The following is a 24,685-nucleotide window of genomic DNA, read 5'->3' as shown; positions in this document are numbered from 1 at the left end:
AAGAATGGATGTTGCTTGAATGCCAGCAAACACCGGGACCATACGCAGCTAGGCTTTGTCATGCAATGATACCAGATTACTTGCTACATGCATGGCGTGGTCAAGTGTCCTACCATGGAGGACGGAATAAGGCTGCCCTGCCCAGAAACCTTCTGCAAAGGCTTTTGGAGTACCTCCAGGAGAGCTTCATGGAGATGTCCCTGGAGGATTTCCGCTCCATCCCCAGACATGTTAACAGACTTTTCCAGTAACTGTACTGGCCGCGAATGCATCCCAAGTCCTCAGGGCAAATTAATCATTAAAAAATGCTTGCTTTTAAACCATGTTTTATATTTACAAAGGTACACTCACCAGAGGTCCCTTCCATGGCTTCATTGTCTGGGATAGTGGCTTGGGAAGGCTGGGAGGGTAATTCCGTCAGGGTGAGAAAAAGGTCCTGGCTGTTGGGGAGAACGGAGTGCTGTGTGCTCTCTGCAAGCTCGTCATCCTCTTCCTCCTCCTCATCTTCCCCGTCCGCAGAATCCTCAGCCATGGCTGCGATTACCACCCCCACCTCGGAATCCACGGACAGGGGTGGGGTAGTGGTGGCGGACCCCCCTAGAATTGCATGCAGCTCAGCGTAGAAGCGACATGTTTTTGGCCCTGCCCCAGACCTTCTGTTTGCTTCTTTGGTTTTCTGGTAGGCTTGTCTGAGCTCCTTAACTTTCACACGGCACTGTACTGAGTCCCTGGTGTGGCCTCTCTGCATCATGGCCTTGGAAATTTTTTCAAATGTTTTTTCGTTTCGTTTGGAACGGAGTTCTGTTAGCACGGAATCCTCTCCCCATACAGCGATCAGATCCAATACCTCCCGTGCAGTCCATGCTGGAGCTCCTCCCTGCCCATCAGCCTGCAAACAGCATAGAGATTGTTCTGGCCAGACATTGTTATTCCCTTCCCCCAGAGTTCAAACTGATGGGATGAGTGTTTGGGCTCCAGCTCCTCTTCATGGGTGTGGGGGGAAGCAATCAACAGAATCTTTCATCCGCAATGGCTTGTCTGATATCTGTAAACCTTCTTGTGTTGAGCAGAAGATGACACCTCCTGTGATACACTAGTATTTCACACTTGGCAATGCTTCTCTCCTAACTCTGGGATGTTTCCAGTTTCACAACAAACACTTTTATAGTTACCAAGCAGATACTTAAAGGTAGGATGCAGGTGTTATAAGTGAGATTAATGCAGGCAGCAACTGACAAGCATTTCATAAAGTCCAAACACTGAACACATCTCTATAAATCTAATGCCTATTTTAACAACACTAACACACAGGTGAGCCAGAGTGGTTTCCAGACACGCATTTGTCAGTGTTCAGTGAGGCCGAGAGGCCTTGGCATGACCTGGCACCTGGTCTTCCAGCGTCACACAGGCCACACCGTTTGTGTAGGACACTGACAATAATGTGAAGCATTGTAAACAGCATTGGAAATTCTTAAGAATACCTTTTAAACACAAGCTATTAGGCAGAAAATCTCCCTTGTTCCTTATTCAGACTTCCCCCATTGTCACTGTTACACATATTAAACACATTTTCAGCAGAAAGTTTCTGTACTTTGGCACACACATCTGATCCCATTGCCCTCTGATCTTATTTCAGAAACATTTTCTCCAGCCTTTTCCTATTTCCTATTTCAACCAGGTGAACATGAATGATATCACTCTCCTGAGGATAACACAGAGAGATAAAGAACGGATGTTGCTTGACTGCATTCCAGTAGCTTTACTGGTCACGAATACATCCCAAGTCTTCAGGGCAACTTAATCATTAAACACGCTTGCTTTTAAACCATGTATTATATTTACAAAGGTACACTCACCAGAGGTTCCTTCTCCACCTTCAAGGTCCGGGAGCCCGGGTTGGGAGGGTAATGTCTCCAGAGTGATAAACAGTTCCTGGATGTCTGAGAGAACGGTTTCTCCGCTTGCCTGCTGTGCGCTATCTTCAACCTCCTCCTTCTCATCATCTTCCTTGTCCCCAAAATCCTCATCCCTGTTGCATGAGACTCCCTTTCAGGAGTCCATGTACGGGGTGGGGTAGTTGTAGGGGCACCCCTTAGAATGGCATGCAGCTCATCATAGAAGTGGCATGTCTGAGGGTCTGACCCAGAGCGGCCATGTGCCTTTTTGGTTTTTTGGTAGGCTTGCCTGAGCTACTTAAGTTTCATGCGGCACTGTTGCAGGTCCCTGTTATGACCTCTGTCCTTCATGCCCTTGGAGATTTTTTCAAATATTTTGGCATTTTGTCTTTTGGAACAGAGTTCTGATAGCACAGATTCGTCTCCCCATACAGCAATCATATCCAGTACCTCCCGTTCGGTCCATGCTGGAGCTCTTTTGCAATTCTGGGACTCCATGGTCACCTCTGCTGATGAGCTCTGGCCAAACAGGAAATAAAATTCAAAAGTTCATGGGGCTTTTCCCGTCTACCTGGCGAGTGCATCTGAGTTGAGAGTGCTGTCGGTCACAATGGAGCACTCTGGGATCTCTCTCAGAGGCCAATACCATCAAATTGCGTCCACACTACCTCCAAATACGACCTGGCGATGTCAATTTCAGCGCTAATCCCCTCATCGGGGAGGATTACAGAAATCGATTTTAAGACCCCTTTAAGTCGACAAAAATGGCTTCGTTGTGTATATGGGTGCAGGGTTAAATCGAGCTAATGCTGCTAAATTTGACCTAAAGTTGTAGTGTAGACCAGGGCTAAGACAAATTTGTGAACTGCTCTGAGGATTTCTGAAGGTGTATAAACTGATATGGGATACTGTTAAACATGGCAATGGCAGGGCGTGTGTGTGGGAGGGGCAGGACAGGGGGTGCTCAAGATTTTTCTCCCTTTATATCTCATTGTTTAGCCTGGGTCCACACTAGAAGAAGAAGTGGAATTTCTACAATGTGAGAGTGAACATGAAAGAGTAATCACTGTGCGATCCTTGTAGAGAGAGGGAAGGCATAGCGTCCCCTCAGCTTTGCTCATTGGGGTGACCACAAACACTCCCTCCCCAAACCTCATCCCATAGAATTCCTCTGAACCAGTTACATTGAGGTAAAATTGCCGCTTTCCTTGTCTACACGAGAATTTTATAGTAAGAGAGAACATAACTCCTAGTGTAGACAATCCCCCAGAGGCTGTTCCTTGGAACAGGTTCCTTCCAAGTAACACCCCTGTGGGTGACCATAGCAATTGCCACGCTGCAGAAGAAATGTAAATAACATATTTCACATATTTTTAGCCACCTGTAAGTACGATTCAATGAATCTAGAAACAAAGAGGAGAGTTAGCACCGTGTGACCAGTCACGTCTCTGCAGAGCACAGCTGAGGAGTTCTTGATTTACATAGAATCCTAGAAATGTAGGGCTGAAAGAGACCTTGAGAGGTCATATAGTCCATCCCCCTGTGCAGAGACAGGACCAAGTACAACCTAGACCATCCCTGACAGGGATTTGACTTAAGTGTTCTCAAAAACCTCTAATGACGGGGATTCCACAGCCTCCCTAGGTAACCTGTTCCTGTGTTTAACTAACCCTACAGTTAGAAAGATTTTTTCTAACCTAAATCTCCCTTGCTAATCTGATTACGTCTTCTCTTACCTTTAGTGGACATGACAAACAATAGATCACCATCCTTTTTATATTGAAAGACTATCAAGTGCCACCTAGGCCTCAGGGGTGGCTCCAGCCTCTTCCCAATGAGAGGGCTAAGGTGGGCTAGACAGAAAACAGAGTGGGGGCTGCACTATACCTTTTGTGGGCACAAGTACTGATTTTTTTAAAACAATATGCACTTAAATGTGTACTTTATCTCTGTTATCCTCAAAAGGAGAATAAAAATATATCCAGACAGATCGGTTTTCAACTTCATCTATGGCAGCTCACTGGTGCATCATTTATTCACAGAAACTCAATAGGAAAAAAACTAAGCTAATAAATAAATGAATAATACTATTAATATTAATGATAATAACAATAAACACATGCAAACATCTAGAAAAAATATTGGTTAAATACTAATAGCTAAATACTTTAAATTGGGGGATGTACTGTATTATATTTTAAATTTAGCCATTTGCACATGCAAACAAAATGAAACAACAGCACATACATACTACTATTTAAAGTAAAATAAACAACTGACCAAAACTAAGTACACTATTTTCCCTAGCCAACCAAGTCCCTATTTATACTCCAGTCCAATCAAAACCCAATCAAATAAATATAATTAAAATATTGGAAACATTTTAAAAGCTTTTGCGGGGGGAGGGAGGGTCACTCTTCCTGTGACTGTTGTGCACCTAAATGAGCCACGTCTTTGTTAAAATAACAAAAGCAATTTGGCTCTTAGCTAAACAAACTGCCAGTTAACAAAAAATCACAAAAAAGCGCTAAGTTAATAAAGCACTTCCAATAAAGCACAAAACCAGCATTTGACAGGCAGCAAAAATCAAGATTAAATCCAAATACAGTAAAAGCTCCAGCACCCCTCGCACACCACATCCCTCTGCCAAACCATCCACTCCCTGTCCCCCTAAAAGTACCCTGCTCATCCTAGACACAAATGCCATTAGCCTTCTTGGCAACAAGGGCACACTGTTCACTCATATCCAGCTTCTCATTCACTATAACCCCTCGGTCCTTTTCTGCACAACTGCTGCCTAGCCACTCAGTCCCTGATCTGTAGCAGTGCATGGGATTCTTCCGTCCTAAGTGCAGGACTCTGTACTTGTCCTTGTTGAACCTCATCAGATTTATTTTGGCCTAATTTGTCTAGGTCCCTCTGTATCCTATCCCTACCCTCCAGTGTATCTACCACTCCTCCCAGTTTAGTGTCATCTGCAAACTCGCTGAGAGTGCAATCCATGCCATCCTCCAGATCATTAAGGAAGATATTGAACAAAACCGGCCCCAGGACTCTGCTTGATACTGGCTGCCAACTAGACATGGAGCCATTGATCACTACCCGTTGAGCCCGATAAACTAGCCAGCTTTCTATCCAGCTTACAGTCCATTCATCCAGCCCATACTTCTTTAACTTGCTGGCAAGAATACTGTGGGAGACCATATCAAAAGCTTTGCTAAAGTCAAGGAATAACATGTCTGCTGTTTTCCCATCATCCACAGAGCCAGTTATCTCATCATAGAAGGCAATTAGGTTAGTCAGGCTTGACTTGCCCTTGGTGAATCCATGCTGACTGTTCCTGATCACTTTCCTCTCCTCTAAGTGCTCCAGAATTGATTCCTTGAGGACCTGCTCGATGATTTTTCCAGGCACTGAGGTGAGACTGACTGGTCGGTAGTTCCCCGGATCCTCCTTCTTCCCTTTTTTAAAGATGGGCACTACATTAGCCTTTTTCCAGTCATCCTGGACCTCCCCTGATCGCCATGAGTTTTCAAAGATGATGGCCAATGGCTCTGCAATCACATCTGCCAACTCCTTTAGCACCTTTAGGGGAGAGGCAATTCTCGATTTAGTCCAGAGTAGAGCACAGGATCTGGTCCAAAGGGTAACTATAACAGGACCGCTTGGAAATAGTGACCATCAGGGCCGGCTCCAGACCCCAGCGCGCCAAGCGCGCGCGTGGGGTGGCATTTTCCCTGGAGGGCGGCAGGCGGGTCCGGCGGACCTTCCGCAGTCATGCCTGCGGGAGGTCCGCTGGTCCCCCGGCTCCGGTGCACCTCCCGCACGCATGACTGCTTGGGGCAGCCAAATTGCTAGAGCCGCCCCTGGTGACCATAATATAATAACTTTTAACATTCCTGTAGTGAGAAGAACACCTCAACAGCCCAACACTGTGGCATTTAACTTCAGAAAGGGGAACTATGCAAAAATGAGGGGGTTAGTTAAACAGAAATTAAAAGGTACCGTGACTAGAGTGAAATCCCTGCAAGCTGCATGGACACTTTTCAAAGACACCATAATAGAGGCCCAACTTAAATGTATACCCCAAATTAAAAAACACATTAAAAGAACTAAAAAAGAGCCACCGTGGCTTAACAACCATGTAAAAGAAGCAGTGGGAGGTAAAAAGTCATCTTTTAAAAAGTGGAAGTGAAATCCTAGTGAGGTAAATAGAAAGGAGCATAAACACTGCCAAATTAATTGTAAAAATGTAATAAGAAACGCCAAAAAGGAGTTTGAAGAACAGCTAGCTAAAAACTCAAAAGGTTTTTTAAGTCCATCAGAAGCAGGAAGCCTGCTAAACAACCACCAATATCTAAAAAGGGCTCTCGAGGTGATCCCAGCAATTACAGACCAGTAAGTCTAATATCAGTACCAGGCAAATTAGTTGAAACAATCGTAAAGAATAAAGTTGTTAGACACATAGAGGAACATAAATTGTTGGGCAGCGTAAATGCTGGGGCTGAAGCATGGGGTGTGAGCTCCTCCCCCCTTGCCAGGATTAGGGGCCCGGGGTCCAACCCGAACCCAACCATCTACATTGCTATTTTAGCCTCCAACCCAAATCAGTTGTCCTGTGCTTTCAAATTCCCTGCCACGAGTCTTTATTTGCAGTGTAGACATACCCTCAGTCTTTTTAGACTCTGGGGTCTCTGATGGAGCAAACATGTCCCTGACCCATCTCTGTGGAATTCAGTGGGTCCCCCTGGCTTACCCCATAGGCAGTAATGGGGTTAGATTTGTAAATGGCTAAGCACCCCCAAAACAAACACTCTCTCTTCTCCTCTATGTCACACTCTGTGCGCTGTCTTAATTAGTCTGGACAAAACACCCTGATTCCCTCAGACAAACTGCATGTGAGGTTAGTTACATTTTCTCTGACGGTGCCACAAATTGTTCATTTTCCTTCTCTGTTTTTGGTGTTGGAAACTTTAAAACAGAAATCCAGTTTCTGGGGCCTTGTCTGGGCTGAGATGTGACCTGCAGACTTGGAAATAGTAACACTAAGGCCAAATCACACTTGGAGTTGTAGCTAGCAAGGGATGTTAAGAGTAACAGGAAGGGTTTCTACAGGTATGTTAGCAACAAGAAGAAGGTCAAGGAAAATGTGGGCCCCTTACTGAATGGGGGAAGCAACCTAGTGACAGAGGATGTGGAAAAAGCTAATGTACTCAATGATGTTTTTGCCTCTGTCTTCACAAACAAGGTCACCTCCCAGACTACTCACTGGGCAGCACAGCATGGGGAGGAGGTGAGCAGCCCTCTGTGGAGAAAGAAGTGGTTCAGGACTATTTAGAAAAGCTGGACGAGCACAAGTCCATGGGGATGGATGCGCTGCATCCGAGGGTAAGAACATAAGAACATAGGAATGGCCATACTGGGTCAGACCAAAGGTCCATCCAGCCCAGTATCCTGTCTACCGACAGTGGCCAATGCCAGGTAGATGCCCCAGAGGGAGTGAACCTAACAGATAATGATCAAGTGATCTCTCTCCTACCATCCAGATCCACCCTCTGACAAACAGAGGCTAGGGACACCATTCCTTACCCATCCTGGCTAATAGCCATTAATGGACTTAACCTCCATGAATTTATCCAGTTCTCTTTTAAACCCCAGTATCGTCCTAGCCTTCACAACCTCCTCAGGCAAGGACTTCTACAAGTTGACTGTGCGCTGTGTGAAGAAGAACTTCCTTTTATTTGTTTTAAACTGCTGCCCATTAATTTCATTTGGTGGCCCATAGTTCTTATATTTTCGGAACAAGTAAATAACTTTTCCTTATTCACTTTCTTGATACCACTCATGATTTTATATACCTCTATCATATCCCCCTCTTAGTCTCCTCTTTTCCAAGCTGAAAAGCCCTAGCCTCTTTAATCAGGGGCGGCTCTACCTTTTTGGCTGCCCCAAGCAGTCATGCGCGGGAGGCGCCCCGGAGCCGCGGGAGCAGCGGACCTGACTCCAACAGCTCGGCTGGACCTGCCGCGGCGGTTCGCGGGTCCGGCAGCTCCGCTTGAGCTGCCGCAGTCATGCCTGCGGGAGGTCCAGTCAAGCCGCGGGACGAGCGCCCCCTCCGCAGTCATGCCTGCGGCAGGTCCGCCGGCCCAGCCTGCCGCCCCCCCCAGCTGCAGGGGACGGGCCGCTCCTCGGCTCGCAGCGGCAGGATGAGCTGGGGCCCCAGCCTTTTGCCGCCCCCTAGATTTTGCCGCCCTAGGCACCAGCTTGTTTTGCTGGTGCCTAGAGCCGCCCCTGTCTTTAATCTCTTCTCATATGGGACCCGTTCCAAACCTGAAATCATTTTAGTTGCCCTTCTCTGAACCTTTTCTAATGCCAGTGTATCTTTTTTGAGATGAGGAGACCACATCCATATGCAATATTCAAGATGTGGACGAACCATATAATGGCAATAAGATATTCTACATCTTATTCCCTATCCCTTTTTTAATGTTTCCTAACATCCTGTTTCCTTTTTTGACCGCCGCTACACACTCCGTGGACGTCTTCAGAGAACTATCCATGATGACTCTAAGATCTCTTTCCTGATTAGTTGTAGCTAAATTAGCCCCCATCATATTGTATGTATAGTTGGGGTTATTTTTTCCAATGTGCATTACTTTACATTTATCCACATTACATTTCATTTGCCATTTTGTTGCCCAATCACTTTTGTGAGATCTATTTAGAGTTTTTCACAGTCTGCTTTGGTCTTAACTATCTTGAGCAGTTTAGTATCATATGCAAACTTTGCCACCTCACTTTTTACCCCTTTCTCCAGGTCATTTATGAATAAGTTGAATAGGATTGGTCCTAGGACTGACCCTTGGGGAACACCACTAGTTACCCCTCTCCATTCTGAGAATTTACCATTAATTCCTACCCTTTGTTCCTTGTCTTTTAATCAGTTCTCAGTCCATGAAAGGACCTTCCCTTTTATCCCATGACAGCTTAATTTACGTAAGAGCCTTTGGTGAGGGACCTTGTCAAAGGCTTTCTGGAAATCTAAGTACACTATGTCCACTGGATTCCCCTTGTCTACATGTTTGTTGACCCCTTCAAATAACTTTAATAGATTAGACATGATTTCCCTTTACAGAAACCATGTTGACTTTTGCCCAACAATTTATGTTCTTCTATGTGTCTGACAATTTTATTCTTTACTATTGTTTCAACTAATTTGCCTGGTACTGATGTTAGACTTACCTGTCTGTAATTGCTGGGATCACTTCTAGAGCCCTTTTAAAATATTGGTGTTACATTAGCTATCTTCCAGTCATTGTGTACAGAAGCCGATTTAAAGGACAGGTTACAAACCATAGTTAATAGTTCCGCAATTTCACGTTTGAGTTCTTTCAGAACTCTCGGGTGAATGCCATCTGGTCCTGGTGACTTGTTAATGTTAAGTTTATCAATTACCGGTAATTCTAAAACCTCCTCTAGTGACACTTCAATTTGTGACAATTCCTCAGATTTGTCACCTACAAAAGACGGCTCAGGTTTGGGAATCTCCCTAACATCCTCAGCCGTGAAGACTGAAGCAAAGATAAAGAGATTGCACTACAGTACTTAAATAGTATTTTTCAATTCACCTATACATGTTGTTAATCTTTTTTATAGTGCGAATATTTGTAAAAAAATAATATAAAGTGAGCGCTGTACATTTTGTATTCTGTGTTGTAATTGAAATCAATATATTTAAAAATGTAGAAAAACATCCAAAAACATGTATAATAAATTTCAAATGGTATTCTATTATTGTTTAAGTGTGCGATTAAAACTGCGATTAATCATGGATAATTTTTAATCCCAAATAATTATATTTGAGTTAATCACATGTGTTAACTGCAATTAATTGACAGTGCTAATGCAAATACATTTTCATGGTCTTTCAAAGTCCTACAGCAGAAACTCCACAGGCCGGGGGAAACTGCTTTCCTTTGCCTAGGTTGGAGTGCCCTGAGAAACGTGTCCCCAGCCGCTTCACGGGCTGTGCAGCCTCTCTAGGACCAGGACACACCACTCCCTTGTTCTTGATGATATTAGGGACTCTGGAACAATGCTCAGTCTTTATAGAAACGCTCCTTCTGCCCCTCCCCGGGATGTGGACGTCTCCTTTCTGCCTATTGACATAGTGGATCCTATGCATGACGTATCCTTAATACTGAGAGAAGCTGCCCGTGCCCAGAGGACGTGGGGCCCCAAGGAGGCAGAATCTGGGGCTGGGGGGCGGGCTCCAGGGTAATCCTTTGACCGCTAGGACCCAGGAGCTCAGCAGCTGGCCTGTGGCTCTGGGAGTGATCCCTGCTGGCTGGGGTGTGGCAGCAGGAAGTGATTAGTGAATCGCACTCTGCGGGGATTGATTCTGGGGAGCTGTGGGGAGCCCACGCGCCTTCCAAGATCCACAAGCCCGGGGGACTGGAGATCCCGGAGCCCTGGCTGCAGCCGGGAGAGGGGAATCTCCAGCACTGACAGTCCCGCTGCTCCCAGGAGCCTCTCGCAGGGCAGAGCCCCCAGCCCGGCCAGGACCCCCCTTCCCGCCCCCAGCCCCTGCTCCCAGGGCGGGCACCGCTTGGAGGGAAGGTAAGAGAGACCTGCCCATCCCCCACCCGCAGGGAGCGGTGTCCCCGGTGCCACCCGGGCTGCAGGGGGAGGGTTTGGCCCCAGGCTGCTCCCAGCGGAGCTGGCTGCGAGTCCTGCCCTGTGCCCGGGGGAGCTGCCGCCAGCTCCCATTGTTTGCAGGGCGGGTGAAGCCAGCGCGCGCCGGCGGGGGGAGAGTCCGACTGGGACAGCGACACCTGGGGGGGGGCGAAACAGAGGTGGGTGGGAGCCGGGATCAGGTTACCACCCGCTGCCCACATGATCTGCTGCTTTGTGTTCCCTGTTCCTGGCCATGCTGGTGTGAATCTCAGTGAGATCTGCTGACACCGACGTGCCAGTACCATTTTTGCTCCTTGTTACGGCCTGGGCATGACATTTTCCCGATGTTCCCAGTAGTTTGCTCTGTTTTCTTTCTTATTGACATGTGGCTCATCTGTGAATGAATCAAGAATTGGCCGAATCCCTTTGAGGGCTTTCCTTTGATCAGATATTGCTTCCTTTTTGGAGATTTCACAAGCTTTCAGAATTTCTATTTCATCTTTAAATTTCAGATGTGTCTGACCTTGATTCTATGACATCATTATTTCTAACTTAAGCATTTCCATCTTTGTTCACGTTTTGGTGAAATGAAATTTGCCTTGACTTTGTCCTCTTCTGACCGAGGGAATTGATATCTAGGATCAAGGTATATATAGGAGAGAATATTATCCGTTCCAACACATTTTTTTTTCTCATTTTTCCATTGAAACTAGTAAGGATTCATTAAACAGTGACAATAGAAGAGAATTTTGATATTTCCAGTTGGCATTTTAACCAAGCACCATAAAGTCACCCATGGTTGTTCATGTGAAAGAATCTTTGCTGTCAAATTATCAGATTTCAGTGGAATTGTGATGCCTTCACTGGCTCTCCATTTTGATTCTCTCAGGTGAAGCTCATGGCTTGAGGTGGTCACGGCTTGGCAGAAATCCCTGAGCTCCAGGTGTCACTGAGGCAGGCTCAGTGCTTGCTGCTCACTGCAATAGCAGGGCTGGGCCAAGGGACTGCCAGGAACACATCGAGCTGCAGGCAGACTGGCCTGCCTCCCAGGCAGAACTTGGCTCTGAATCTGAGCCTGCCAGAGCCAGCCAGGATGGTTGAAGAGAAAGAACAGCTTTGGGGAGTTGGGAGCTGCAGCTGGCTTCAATGGGAAAGGGAGTTTGGAGTATGAACCCTGCTGTAAGTTGGGCAACTGGAGGGAGGAGCTGCCCCACGGGTTGGCAATGGTGGGTGGAGGCCTAAGGCAGCATTTCTCAAATGCGGCTACCAGGGGCTTTTCTAGCATCCATAGCCTCCTGCGCCATGACTGGGGGAGGAAGCAGCGGCCCCTCCCCCAGGACCTCCAGCAGGGGTTGGGCCCTGTCCCCCTCTGGAGCCAGAAACGCTGGAGAAGCAGGCAACCAATTTGAGTTCCCCACCTTCCTGGGGGCAGTGGGGCTCGGGCTTCCAGCTTCAGCCCATGCAGCAGGCTCCAGCCATGAGGCTTCAGGTTTCAGCCACACGGGGACAGGCTCCATCCCCCGGCCTCAGGCTCACCTCTCCCCACATCAATTCTGGTACCCACTACCTCCTCCGGCCCTCAGCTTCAGCTGTGTGGCCGGGCTCCGGTCCCAGCTGTGCTGTGGCAGGTGCCGGTCCGGGCTCATAACCCCTGCCTGTCACCCGTGACCCCTGCCGCCTCATCCATCCTGGGATCTGGCTGCGTGGCAGTGAGCTCCATTCCTGGGCCCTGAGCTCCGACCACAAGACCCCAGGATCCAGCCATGGAGCTTTGGGCTCTGGTCCCGGGCTCTCACGCCCCCCCATCACCCTGGTTCCTGGTGTGTCCTCTGGCCTCAGGTTTCAGCTACACAGCAATGGGCTGCAGTCCCGAGCCACAGGGTTTCCGGTGCAAACCTGGACCTCAGGTTTTGGGTGCTGGCCCTTTACCCACCCCCAACGTCACTGCTGGCCCCTGCTGCCTCCCCTGGCCCTTCACATACACCCCCAAAACCTCTGGCCCCCGCTGCCTCTTCCAGCCCCACATCCATCACCCTGACCCCTGCTGCCTCCCTACCCACCTCCCCATCCAGGGCTCCATTTGTCTCCCAGCTTGCCAGGGCTGAGTAAATCTGTGAAAAGTTATATTTGTATGCTTGTTAATATTGCTTTTCACTGCCTCCCAACTAGTTAGCTAGTGTGCTTCGGTGAAAAATCATACTAACAAACAAACAAACAAATATCACTTTTCAGTAGCAGACTTACTAGCTAGCAAGTCTTAAAAAAAAAAACCCCAACAAGCAAAAGATAAAACAACAAAAGACAGTAGCATGCAAAACACACTATTTTTGTTTCTATTCTGTTTAGGTCCAGTAAAGAATAGAGCCAACTGTACATTATTTTTATTATTGCGTTTGCAAAAAACCTCAACCTACATCAATAAATTGGATATGTATATGTGCATATTTATTTAAATCATAGAATATCACAGGGTTGGAAGGGACCTCAGAAGGTCATCTAGTCCAACCCCCTGCTTCAAAGCAGGACCAATCCCCAGACAGATTTTTACCCAGTTCCCTAAATGGCCCCCCTCAAGGATTGAGCTCTCAACTCTGGGTTTGGCAGGCCAATGCTCAAACCACTGAGCTATCCCTCCCCTCTCTTGCCTCACGTTAATTCAGTATTTTAGAAAATTCAGTATTTCAGAGCGGCCATCAGCTCTGAAGGCCACACTCTGAGACCACCAAAGATTTGTTATGAGAACCCCTGGGAGAAGGTTGGGGAGCCATTACCTTTGTCTCTGGGCTTGAAGAGTTATTATGAACTTCAGGGCCCAGGGAGCATCCCACCTCTTATCTCCACAGGGGGGCATCTCAGAGGTGGTTCCTCTATCTCTGGGCCCACCCTTCTGCCTCTCATGGTGTGCAGACAGCTGCCAACCTTCCTCTCTGCCCTTGTGGACTGGCCCTCTCCAGGCTCATTCTCTTCTCACTGTATGGGGGCAGGCTGTTCTGGGAGCAATCACCAGCTCATTGGCTAATTTATTGTCTTCTCTTAAAATGGAAATAAGATCATTGTCCATTTTTTCCAACAATATTGAGCTTAAAAAATGCTGAATCTTTATGTTAACTCATTCCCTCCCCTTCACCCACTTTTTCAGTTCAGGTTCAGTTGGTAAAACTGAATTATGGTTCAGGTTCAATTCCGTTTCCAGTACGAAATCCAGATTTGAACTCTTTCTCCAGTTCCAGTGTGAGAGGAGATGGGCAAATGAGATCAGCATTGGCCTCATTGTCCCTGGGGGCTGCAGGGGCAGCACATGGAGGCTCTGTCATGAGCTGCCCCCACTAGAAGGCTAAGGAGGCTGGTGTCAGTCTCAATTTGTGCTCCGCATACTGCAACCCTAGAGCTAGCTGGGCTTCCTGGGGTAGATGCTGCTGCCTCCATTGTGATCTGGGAGCCTGGGCTGAGCAGCTGCTGCTGCCCAGTGGGGTCTGTGCTGGAAGAGACCATCATTAAAACCCCTCTGTGCCCAACCAGGGGGGACTTTCTTCGGTGGTTGGAACCAGCCCTGGGCTCTGCTGACACAAAATATATTGGAAGGACAGAACAGGTCGTGCTGGTGTGGGAGTGGCACTATATGTGAAAGAAAACGTTGAATCAAATGAAGTAAAAATCTTAAATGAACCAAACTGTACCATAGAATCTCTATGGATAGAAATTCCATGCTCTAATCATAAGAATATAGCAGTAGGGATATATCACCTGATCAGGATGGTGATAGTGACTGTGAAATGCTCAGGGAGATTAGAGAGGCTATTAAAATAAAAAACTCAACAGTAATGGGTGATTTCAACTATCCCCATATTGATTGGGTACATATCATCCCAGGATGGGAAGCAGAGATAAAGTTTCTTAACAACTTAAATGACTACTTCTTGGAGCTGCTAGTCCTTGAATCCACAAGAGGAGAGGCAATTCTTGATTTAGTCCTAAATGGAGCACAGGATCTGGTCCAAGAGGTGAATATAGCTGGACCACTTGGTAATAGTGACCATAATATAATTAAATTTAACATCCCTGTGGTGGGGAAAACACCACAGTAGCCCAACATTGTAGCATTTAATTTCAGAAAGTGGGACTACACAAAAATGAGGAGGTTAGTTAAACAGAAATTAAAAGGTACAGCGCAAAAAGTGAAAATCCCTACAAACTACATGGAAACTTTTTAAAGACACCATAATAGAGCCTCAACTTAAATGTATACCCCAAATTAAAAAACATAGTAAGAGAATCAAAAAAAGTGCCACCAGGGCTAAACAACAAAGTAAAAGAAGCGGTGAGATGCAAAAAGACATCCTTTAAAAAGTGGAAGTTAAATCCTAATGAGGACAATAGAAAGGAGCATAAACTCCGGCAAATAAGTGTAAAAATATAATTAGGAAGAGCAAAAAAGAATTTGAAGAACAGTTAGCCAAAGACTTGAAAAGTAATAGCAAAATTTTTTTTTAAGTACATCAGAAGCAGGAAGCCTGTTAAACAACCAGTGGGGCCACTAGACGATTGAGATGCTATAGGAGCACTCAAGGACGATAAAGCTGGGCGTGAACTGGAGAGGGGAGCAAGTTGGGGCTTTCAGGGCTGCTGCTGCTGCAGGCCTCCCCCTGTCCCAGAGCTTGCTGCTGCTGGCAGGGAGAGAGGGACCCTTCCCCCAGAGTTCTGTGCAGAGAGAAACAGGGGCCTCTTCCCCTGGAGCTCCGCGCTGACTGCTGGCAGGGAAAGAGGGGGGGCCCTTCCCCAGAGCTAGCTGCTGCCGGTGGCGAGAGCACTGGAGCAGCCTGCCTGCACCCCAAACTCCCCAGCCCTGTCCCACTACAGAGCCCACACCCCCAGCCAGAGCCCTCACCCCACTGCATCCCAACCTTCTGCCCCAGCCCTGAGCCCCCTCCTGCACCATGAACCCCTCATCCCCAGCTCCACCTTAGAGCCCTCACCCCCAGACAGAGCCCTCACCCCCGCACCCGATCCTCTGCCCTACCCTGGGCCACCTCCCACACTCCTCACCATAGGCTTATTAAGGCTAGTGTCTAGTGTTAGTTATGTAAAGTGGGTTAAGCTGGAATGTTTTGCAATATTATGATTTTATGAATACTTTAGTCACAAGATATAATTATGTTGCATCATGGGGGGAGGGATAGCTCAGTGGTTTGAGTATTGGCCTACTAAACTCCAGGTTGTGAGTTCAATCCTTGAGGAGGCCACTTAGGGATCTGGGGCAAAAATTGGTCCTGCTAGTGAAGGTAGGGGGCTGGACTCAATGACCTTTCAAGGTCCCTTCCAGTTCTAGGAGATTGGTATATCTCCTATTATTATTAATTTTCTTCAACTGGGTAACGAGGAAAAAAGTTTGAAAACCACTGCATTAGAGGAGGTTTTGGAACAAATTGATAAACTAAACAGTATATAAACTAAACAAGTGACCAGGGCCAGATGGTATTCACCCAAGAGCTCTGAAGGAACTCAAATGGGAAATTGCAGGACTACTAACTATAGTCTGTAACCTATCCTTTAAATCAGCTTCTGTACCAAATGACTAGAGGATAGCTAATGTGACACCAATTTTTAAATAGGGCTCCAGAGGTGATCCCGGCAATAACTCACTTCAGTACCGGACAAACTGGTTGAAATGATAGTAAAGAACAAAATTGTCAGCCATGTAGATGAACATAATTTGTTGAGGAAGAGTCAACGTGGTTTTTGTAAAAAGGGAAATCATGCCTCCCCAATCTCATAGAATTCTTTGAGCAGGGTCAACAAGCATGCGGACATGGGAGATCCAGTGGATATAGTGTACTTAGATTTTCAGAAAGCCTTTGACAAGATCCCTCACCAAAGACTCTTAAGCAAAGTAAACTGTCATGCGATAAGAGAGATGGTCCTCTCATGGATTGGTAACTGGTTAAAACATAGGAAACAAAGGGAAGGAGTAATTGATGTCCTCCAGGGGTCTGTATTGGGTCCAGTCTTATTTAACATATTCATAAATGATCTGGGAAAAGGGGTAAACAGTGAGGTGGCCAAATTTGCAGATGACACAAAACTACTCAACTTCAAAGAGCTACAAAAGAATCTCTCAAACCTGGGTGACTGGGCAACAAAATGGCAGATGAAATTCAATGTTGATAAATGCAAAGTAATGCAGATTGGAAAACATAATCCCAACTGTACATATAAAATGATGGGGTCTAAATTGGCTGTTACCACTCAAGAAAGAGATCTTGGAGTTATTGTGGATAGTTCTCTAAAAAAATCCACTCAATGTGCAGCGGCAATCAAAAAAGCAAACAGAATGTTGGGAATAATTAAGAAAGAGATGGATAATAAGACAGAAAATATCATATTGCCTCTATATAAATCCATGGTATGCCCACATTTTGAATACTGCCTGCTGTGGTCACCCCATCTCAAAAAATATATATTGGAATTGGAAAAGGTTCAGAAAAAGGCAACAAAAATGATTAGGAGTATGGAAAGGCTGCCATATGAGGAGAGATTAATAAGACTGGGACTTTCCATCTTGGAAAAAAGACGACTACGGGGGGGATATGTAGAGGTCTATAAAATCATGACTGATGTGAAGAAAGTAAATAAGGAAGTGTTATTTACTGTTTCTCATAACACAAGAACTAGGAGTCATCAAATTAAATTAATAGGCAGTAGGTTTAAAACAAACAAAAGGAAGTATTTTTTCACAGTTGATTACCTGTGAAACTCCTTGCCAGATGATGTTGTGAAGGCCAAGACTATAACAGGGTTCAAAAAAGAATTAGATAAATTCTTGGAGGATAGGTCCATCAATGGCTGGGAATGGGTGATAGGAGATGGATCACTTGATGGTTACCTGTTCTGCTCATTCCCTCTGAGGCACCTGCCACTAGCCACTGTTGGAAGATGGGATACTGGGCTAGATTGACCTTTGGTCTGACCCAGTATGGCTGTTCTTATGTTCTTATGACACCAGCTCCTGAGCCGGAGACTCCAGCTGATGAGAGAGATTTAGGGAAAAGTACTGGGGCCGGGCACAAAAGTGACTCTGCACAAACTGCCCCTCCTTGCCCCATCGCGGCTCCGTGGGGTTTTGTGAGTCCCAAAGCTGCTGCCTCCAACACACCCAGGCCCACATTACTGTTAGCAGTGGCAGTAGCTGTTGGAGGGGAAATGCCCACAGGAATGGTAGGACAGTAACCAGTTTTTCCATGCAGAAGTGGGAGTGGAGAGACTGGAAGGGGCAGCAGGAGCAATAAGTGGGGAGGGAGGTTCCCGGCTTCCAGCCCTGCCCAGCTTCATTCCCTGCAGTGTCCCGAGCAGAGCCGGTGCAAGCACTAGGCAAACTAGGCAGCTGCCTAGAGTGCTGAGATTTGGGAGGGGCGCCAAAAAGTGGTGCCTAAAAATAGGACCAGATAGCAATCAAGACGCAGGCTGCAGATCACAGACTGTAGGAAGGATGTAGATAAGAACCACCCTTCCAATGAATTGCTCTCCTGCCATTTAGACAGCCAGTGATTAGGGAAGTCCTCTGATTAGATTGTAGACGATAGGGAGGTGATAAAAATCATGCTCCCAATGAATTGCTCTCCGACTCCTGCCACTTAAAAAGCCAGTGACTGGCTTGCACATGGCATGCTCTGCCGGTTTTCCAGGGCAGAGGCTCTGCTCCCTGGGGAGAGAAGGGAGGGAGGCTACAGCTGGCAGCTCTGCGGGCTCTCTTGAGTGGAGGGGCGGCTAAGCCGCTTTAACCCACCTCCCTGCGCCCCAGCTTTCTACCCTTCCGACCCTGCTTTGTCATGACGGCTGCAAACTCTCTGCCTTCACAGTCCTGCCTGCCCCATGCCCCCCTGCTGGAGCGAGAGCCCAGCATTCAACTCCCCAGCCTGGGCGCAGGACGGACTCGTGAAGGCAAAGCAGACCACACGCTCCCATTGCCCTGTTGCAAGTGCACTTGGTCTGCTGCTGCTGCATGCCAGGGGCTGGAGAGGATAGTGCCCATTTCACCTTACGGCTCTTTGAATCCTACCCTGCCCGCTGCCCCCCTCCACACCCAAACCCAGTCTGCTTCCCTTCCCCTCCCCAGCCAAACCCGATCCTCCCAGTGACTGAACCCGGTCTGCTCCCCTTGCACTCCCCAGCCAAACCTTAACCCCCACTGATTGAATCCAGTTTGCTTCCCTTCCCCACCTAACCCGATACCCCACTGACTCGGTCTGCTCCCCTTGCACTCCCCAGCCAAACCCGAACCCCCACTGACCGAACCCGGTGTGCTTCCCTTCCCCACCTAACCCGAACCCGGTCTGCTTCCCTTCCCCACCTAACCCGATACCCCACTGACTCAACCCGGTCTGCTTCCCTTCCGCTCCCCAGACAAACCCAATCCCCCACTGACCCAAATCCAGTCTGCTTCCTTCTCCTCCCGGCCAAACTCAAACCATCACTGACTGAATCCAGTCTGCTTCCCTTCCCCTCCCCAGCCAAACCCGAACCCCCACTGACCGAACCCGGTCTGCTTCCCTTCCCCACAGAAAAATAAATTCTAAATCATAACCTGTGACAGTGTATTGTGTATAATGTATGTGATTTATTTTAAGATCCATGCTATGTTTTTCAAAGTGAAAACAATAACAATGTCAGCGCTGTCAGGTTATTCATTTATTTTCATTAAATATGTAGACTAAATAATTAAATTAATTTTTCAAGCTGAACGTGTATTAATTCTAATGAACAATGTGACATTATGCATTATTCATTTTTGAAAGTTTTTAATAAGCGATGCTGGGGGGGTGGCGCAAGGTGGAAGTTTTGCCTAGGGCGCAAAATATCCTTGCACTGGCCCTGGTCCTGGGCAGATTGACTTTCCTGGGACAAGGTGAGGAACAGAGACAGGAAAAGCCAGTTCCTGCCTCTGCCTGGTCCCCACACTGCCGGGGGAATGTGATCTCCCAAAATGGCTCCTTTGATTCTGCTCTTTTCTAGCTTTTGGCTCAGAGACTCTGTTCCGGGAGGTTTAAAAATGTCTCATTTGTTTAGTCCCAGTGGGAGGGGTCAGGTCTGCGTTGTAATAACATAACTGAGGGTTTTCCCAGCATGGCAAAGTCTAGAGCAGGGGTTCTCAAACTGGGGGTCAGGTCACGAGGTTATTACATGGGAGGTTGCGAGCTGTCAGCCTCCACCCCAAACCCTGCTTTGCCTCCAGCATTTATAATAGTGTTAAATATATATAAAAGTGTTTTTAATGTATAAGGGGGGGGTCACACTCAGAAGTTTGCTATGTGAAAGGGGTCACCAGTAAAAAAGTCTGAGAACCCCTGGTCTCAAGTGTTTATCTGCAGGGAAAGAGCCTTGGGGGAATCAGGGTGTGAAATGGACTAACGCTAATACAGAAACCTCCACAATTGTCCTTCTCACCCTGACAGCCTGCAAAGTAACGACCACATTTTGCTCCAGATCATCCCATTGTCCTAGGGGCCCGGGAAGGGAAATGGCTGTGGTGGATCCAGTTCAGGTAGCAGATGTTTGTGGGGAGCTGCTGGGGAGGGTGGTTGTGGAGGGGGAGGGGCAGGAAACAAGCAGTGTGAAGCAGGGAGGGGACAGGGTGTGATAAACTTAGTGGGACATGCTCAGTCTAGGACTGGGAAAACAGACCTGAGTGCTGGAGGCTGAACCCACTAGGCAGAGACTGTGGTGAAATACACAGTTGCTGGGATTCCTGTCCCTGTACCCTACTCAGAGCTCTGCTTCCCACATCAGCCTGTGCCTCGTAGGTATGTGGTAAATGAGAAGACTAAGGGGGATATGATAGAGGCATATAAAATCATGAGTGCTGTGGAGAAAGTGAATACGGAAAGATTTACTTGTTCCTATAATATAAGAACTTAGGGCCACCAAATGAAATTAGTGGGCAGCAGGTTTAAAACGAATAAAAGGAAGTTCTTCTTCACACAGCACACAGTCAACCTGTGGAACGCCTTGCCCGAGGAGGTTGTGAAGGCTAGGACTATAACAGGGTTTAAAAGAGAACTAGATAAACGCATGGAGGTTAAGTCCATTAATGGTTATTAGCCAGGATGAGTAAGGAATGGTGTCCCTAGCCTGTTTGTCAGAGGGTGGAGGTGGATGGCAGGAGAGAGATCACTTGATCATTACCTGTTAGGTTCACTCCCTCTCGGACACCTGGTGTTGATCACTGTCGGTAGACAGGACATTGAGCTGGATGGACCTTTGGTCTGACCCAATGTGGCCTTTCTTATGTTCTTACCCTGCCTGCCTCTGTCTGCTGGGAGGGACAAGGAGCTCTCAGCTTCTGTCTGTTCCCTGGAGACTCCTGGCTACTCTGAGCAGGGTGGGAATGGGATTCTGATCCTCTGGCCTTTCCATAGCTGTCCTATTTTTGTGCTGCTTCTCCCATAAATAGTGGGATTATGGCTGGGGCAGCAGGTGCTGAGAAGGGAACATTTGTTGTTTCAGATGCCGGTGACCTTTGAGGATGTGGCTGTATATTTCAGTGAGGGGCAGGGGGCTCTGCTGGACCCCAGTCAGAGAGCCCTCTACAAGGACGTCATGCAGGAGAATTATGACATGGTGACCTCGCTGGGTAAGGACTCCTGTCCCCTCAGCTATTTGAAGCCAGGAGTCTGCATTTCTGAATCTGGTCAGGTTCTTCCTTGGTCAGTAATATTAGAGGGGGATGTGTCTCATAGTCCAGAGCTCCAGTGTGAGAGAGCCATTCACCTCCATACCTCCTCCAGTGGAATAGTGGAGTCATGAACCTGATGGACATGCTAATTCATCCCCATCCCTCCAGCTTTCACAGGGCAGGAGCAATGTCTTAACCTATCCACATTAATTCTCACTCACACACAGGATCTCTGTGCACCTCCCTTCATGCAACTAGCTCTATGTGTGGGGAAAGCTCTGGTCTCTGTGGGTTCAGACATAGGCAGAGGTTTAACACCAGATATGTATGTGCCTCAGCAAGTCCCCCAGAGCCCACAGATCCTGAAAACTCTTCATGAGGGTCTGACAACTCCCTCTCCCCGAGACATCTACCTCTCCCACGGGGGCTCAGTGACCATGTTCCCATCTGTTCAGATTCCACAACCCCCAGCAAATCATGGGGTCAGTTTAATCTCATTATGTGCCCTTTGTGACAAATACTCCATCAATCCTCAGTGCACTCTGATCATGCCTGATTTCACCCCCTGAGCAGGACTCCCCATTCCCAAACCTGACCTGATCGCCCGGCTGGAAGCAGGGGAAGAGCTGTGGGTCCCGGATCGCCAGGCCTCCAAGGAAAGCAACATCCAAAGAGGCACCCGCACAGGTGAGGAGTCAGTGGTACTGACACAGGAGGTATATGGCAAATGAAGGAAAAAGCTGAAAATCCCCAAAATATGGTGTGAGCGCCCTCAGTTCTGCCTCATCTCCCCTAGAGAGACTGTTGTCAGCAGGTGTTATATATAATCATGGCAGATATCGCTCATGACTTCCCACCCACCCTGTTAGCTGTCAGGAGTTTTCTCCCTGATGTCACTTCCTTGTGAGTGTTTGGATGGGATGTTGTGGCAGAATCCAATTTCTCCGTCTCCCCAAAAGTTATTGTGTTGTGTTTTCCCTCTTTGCTTTCTGTCCTTTCTGCCAGCCCAGGCAATGACTCCTGCCTGGATTCTCTCTCTCCCACAGCAGATGACGAGACAAAGAGTGAGAATGAGGAGGAGAATCCACAGCAGGAAGGTCTTGAGAAAGCAGAACTTCAGGGGAGGTTTTTGAGAAGAGCTGAAGGGAATTTTTCCCAGTGCTTGGAACAGAGGAAAACCTGGAGTAATTGGCACAGGTCAGAGAGGAACCTGGGAAACCACCAAAGGAAGAAAGTGGATGAATCCATTGAATATGGGGGAGGAGGCAAGAATCCCAAGGAAACCGCAGCCCAGCAGACAAATTCCAAGGAAAAGAAACCGTATAAATGCTTGGAATGTGGGAAAAGCTTCAGTCAGCGCTCAGTCCTTACTAACCATGGAAGAATCCATACAGGAGAGAGACCCTATAAATGCTTGGATTGTGGGAAAAGTTTTAATTGGAGCTCAAATCTTACTACCCATCGGAGACTGCACACAGAGAGACCGTATAAATGCCTTGAGTGTGGAAAAAGCTTCAGTCATCTCTCAGGCCTTAATAACCACAGGAGAATCCACATGGGAGAGGGACCATATAAATGCTTTGAGTGTGGGAAAAGTTTCAGTGTACCATCAGCCCTTAATATACACCAGAGAACCCACATGGGAGAGAAACCTTATAAATGCTTGGATTGTGGGAAAAGCTTCAATTGGAGCTCAAATCTTAATACCCATCGGAGACTGCACACAGGAGAGAGATCATATAAGTGCCTTGAGTGTGGGAAAAGCTTCAGTCAGCGCTCAGGCCTTACTAGCCACAGCAGAATCCACACAGGAGAGGGACCATATAAATGCCTGGAGTGTGGGAAAAGTTTCAGCGCACCATCAGCCCTCATTACACATCAGAGGACCCACACAGGAGAGAAACCTTATAAATGCTTGGACTGTGGGAAAAGCTTCAGTCAACGCACACACCTTATTAGCCATAGGAGAATCCACACAGGAGAGGGCCCATATAAATGTCTTGAGTGTGGGAAAAGTTTCACTGTACCATCAACCCTTATTACACATCAGAGGACCCACACAGGAGAGAAACCTTATAAATGCTTGGACTGTGGGAAAAGCTTCAGTCAGCGCTCAGTTCTTAATACCCATGGGAGAATACACACGGGAGAGGGACCATATAAATGCACTGAGTGTAGGAAAAGTTTCAATGTACGATCAGCCCTTATTATCCATCAGAGAACCCACACAGGAGAAAAACCTTATAAATGCTTGGACTGTGGGAAAAGCTTCAGTCAGCGCTCAGGCCTTATTAGCCATGGGAGAATCCACACAGGAGAGGGACCATATAAATGTTTAGATTGTGGGAAAAGCTTCAGTCGGCGCTCAATCCTTATTAACCATGCGAGAATGCACACGGGAGAGGGACCATATAAATGCCTTGAGTGTGGGAAAAGTTTCAGTGCACCATCAGCCCTTACTGTACATCAGAGAACCCACACAGGAGAAAAACCTTATAAATGCTTGGACTGTGGGAAAAGCTTCAGTCAGCGCTCAGTCCTTATTAATCATGGAAGAATCCACACAGGAGAGAGACCCTATAAATGCTTGGACTGTGGGAAAAGCTTCAGTCGGAGCTCAAATCTTGTTACCCATCAGAAACTGCACACAGGAGAGAGACTTTATAAATGCTTGGAGTGTGGCAAAAGCTTCAACCGGAGCTCAAATCTTGTTGCCCATCGGGGACTGCACACGGGAGAGAGACCCTATAAATGTTTGGACTGTGGGAAAAGCTTCAGTCAGCGCTCAGGCCTTATTAACCATGGGAGAATCCACACAGGAGAGAGATCCTATAAATGCTTGGACTGTGGGAGAAGCTTCATTCGGAGGTCAACTCTTACTACTCATCGAAGACTGCACGTGGGAGAGAGACCATAAAAATACCTTGAGTGTGGGAAAAGCTTCAGTCAGAGCTCAAAACTCAGTTCACATCAGAGATCCCACACAGAGAAATCCTGTAAGTGCCCCACTGTGCGAAAAGTTTCAGTTAGAGCTCAAACTAGGGCTGTCAGTTAATCACAGTTAACTCACACAGTTAACTCAAAACAAATTAATTTGATTTTTAAAAAATCACGATTAATCGCAGTTTTAATCACACTGTTAAACTATAATAAAATATCAATTTAAATTTATTATGAATATTTTTGGATATTTTTTCTACATTTTCAAATAGATTTCAATTACAACAGAGAATACAAAGTGTACAGTGCTCACTTAATGCTATTTTTTTATTACCAATATTTGTACCGGAAAAAAGATAAACAAAAGAAATAGTATTTTTATATTGACCTAATACAAGTACTGTAGTGGAATCTCTTTATCGTGAAAGTGTAACTTAGAAATGTATTTTTTTTTTTTGTTCACTCAGTTCTACTTCTTGTTCAGCCAATCCCTAAGACAGGGGTAGAC

At 46.9% G+C, this 24,685-nt stretch overlaps 1 protein-coding gene across 1 annotated transcript; it reads left to right on the top strand.

The window, feature by feature from the left end:
- Positions 1 to 10,288: 10,288 nt before the first annotated feature.
- LOC120383232 (zinc finger protein 665-like) lies at positions 10,289 to 24,282 on the top strand. The gene is made up of 4 exons (XM_039501077.1): positions 10,289 to 10,514; positions 21,069 to 21,195; positions 21,811 to 21,924; positions 22,284 to 24,282. Exons 2-4 carry the CDS (start codon positions 21,069 to 21,071, stop codon positions 24,152 to 24,154), a joined length of 2,112 nt encoding a protein of 703 aa, XP_039357011.1. The 5' UTR covers positions 10,289 to 10,514; the 3' UTR covers positions 24,155 to 24,282.
- The last annotated feature ends 403 nt before the right edge of the window (positions 24,283 to 24,685 follow it).

Source organism: Mauremys reevesii, linkage group 15 (genome assembly GCF_016161935.1).
Source record: "Mauremys reevesii isolate NIE-2019 linkage group 15, ASM1616193v1, whole genome shotgun sequence".
Lineage (NCBI taxonomy): Eukaryota > Metazoa > Chordata > Testudines > Geoemydidae > Mauremys > Mauremys reevesii.
Note: the sequence above shows the minus strand (reverse complement) of the source record. Positions and strands in the feature narration are given on the sequence as shown.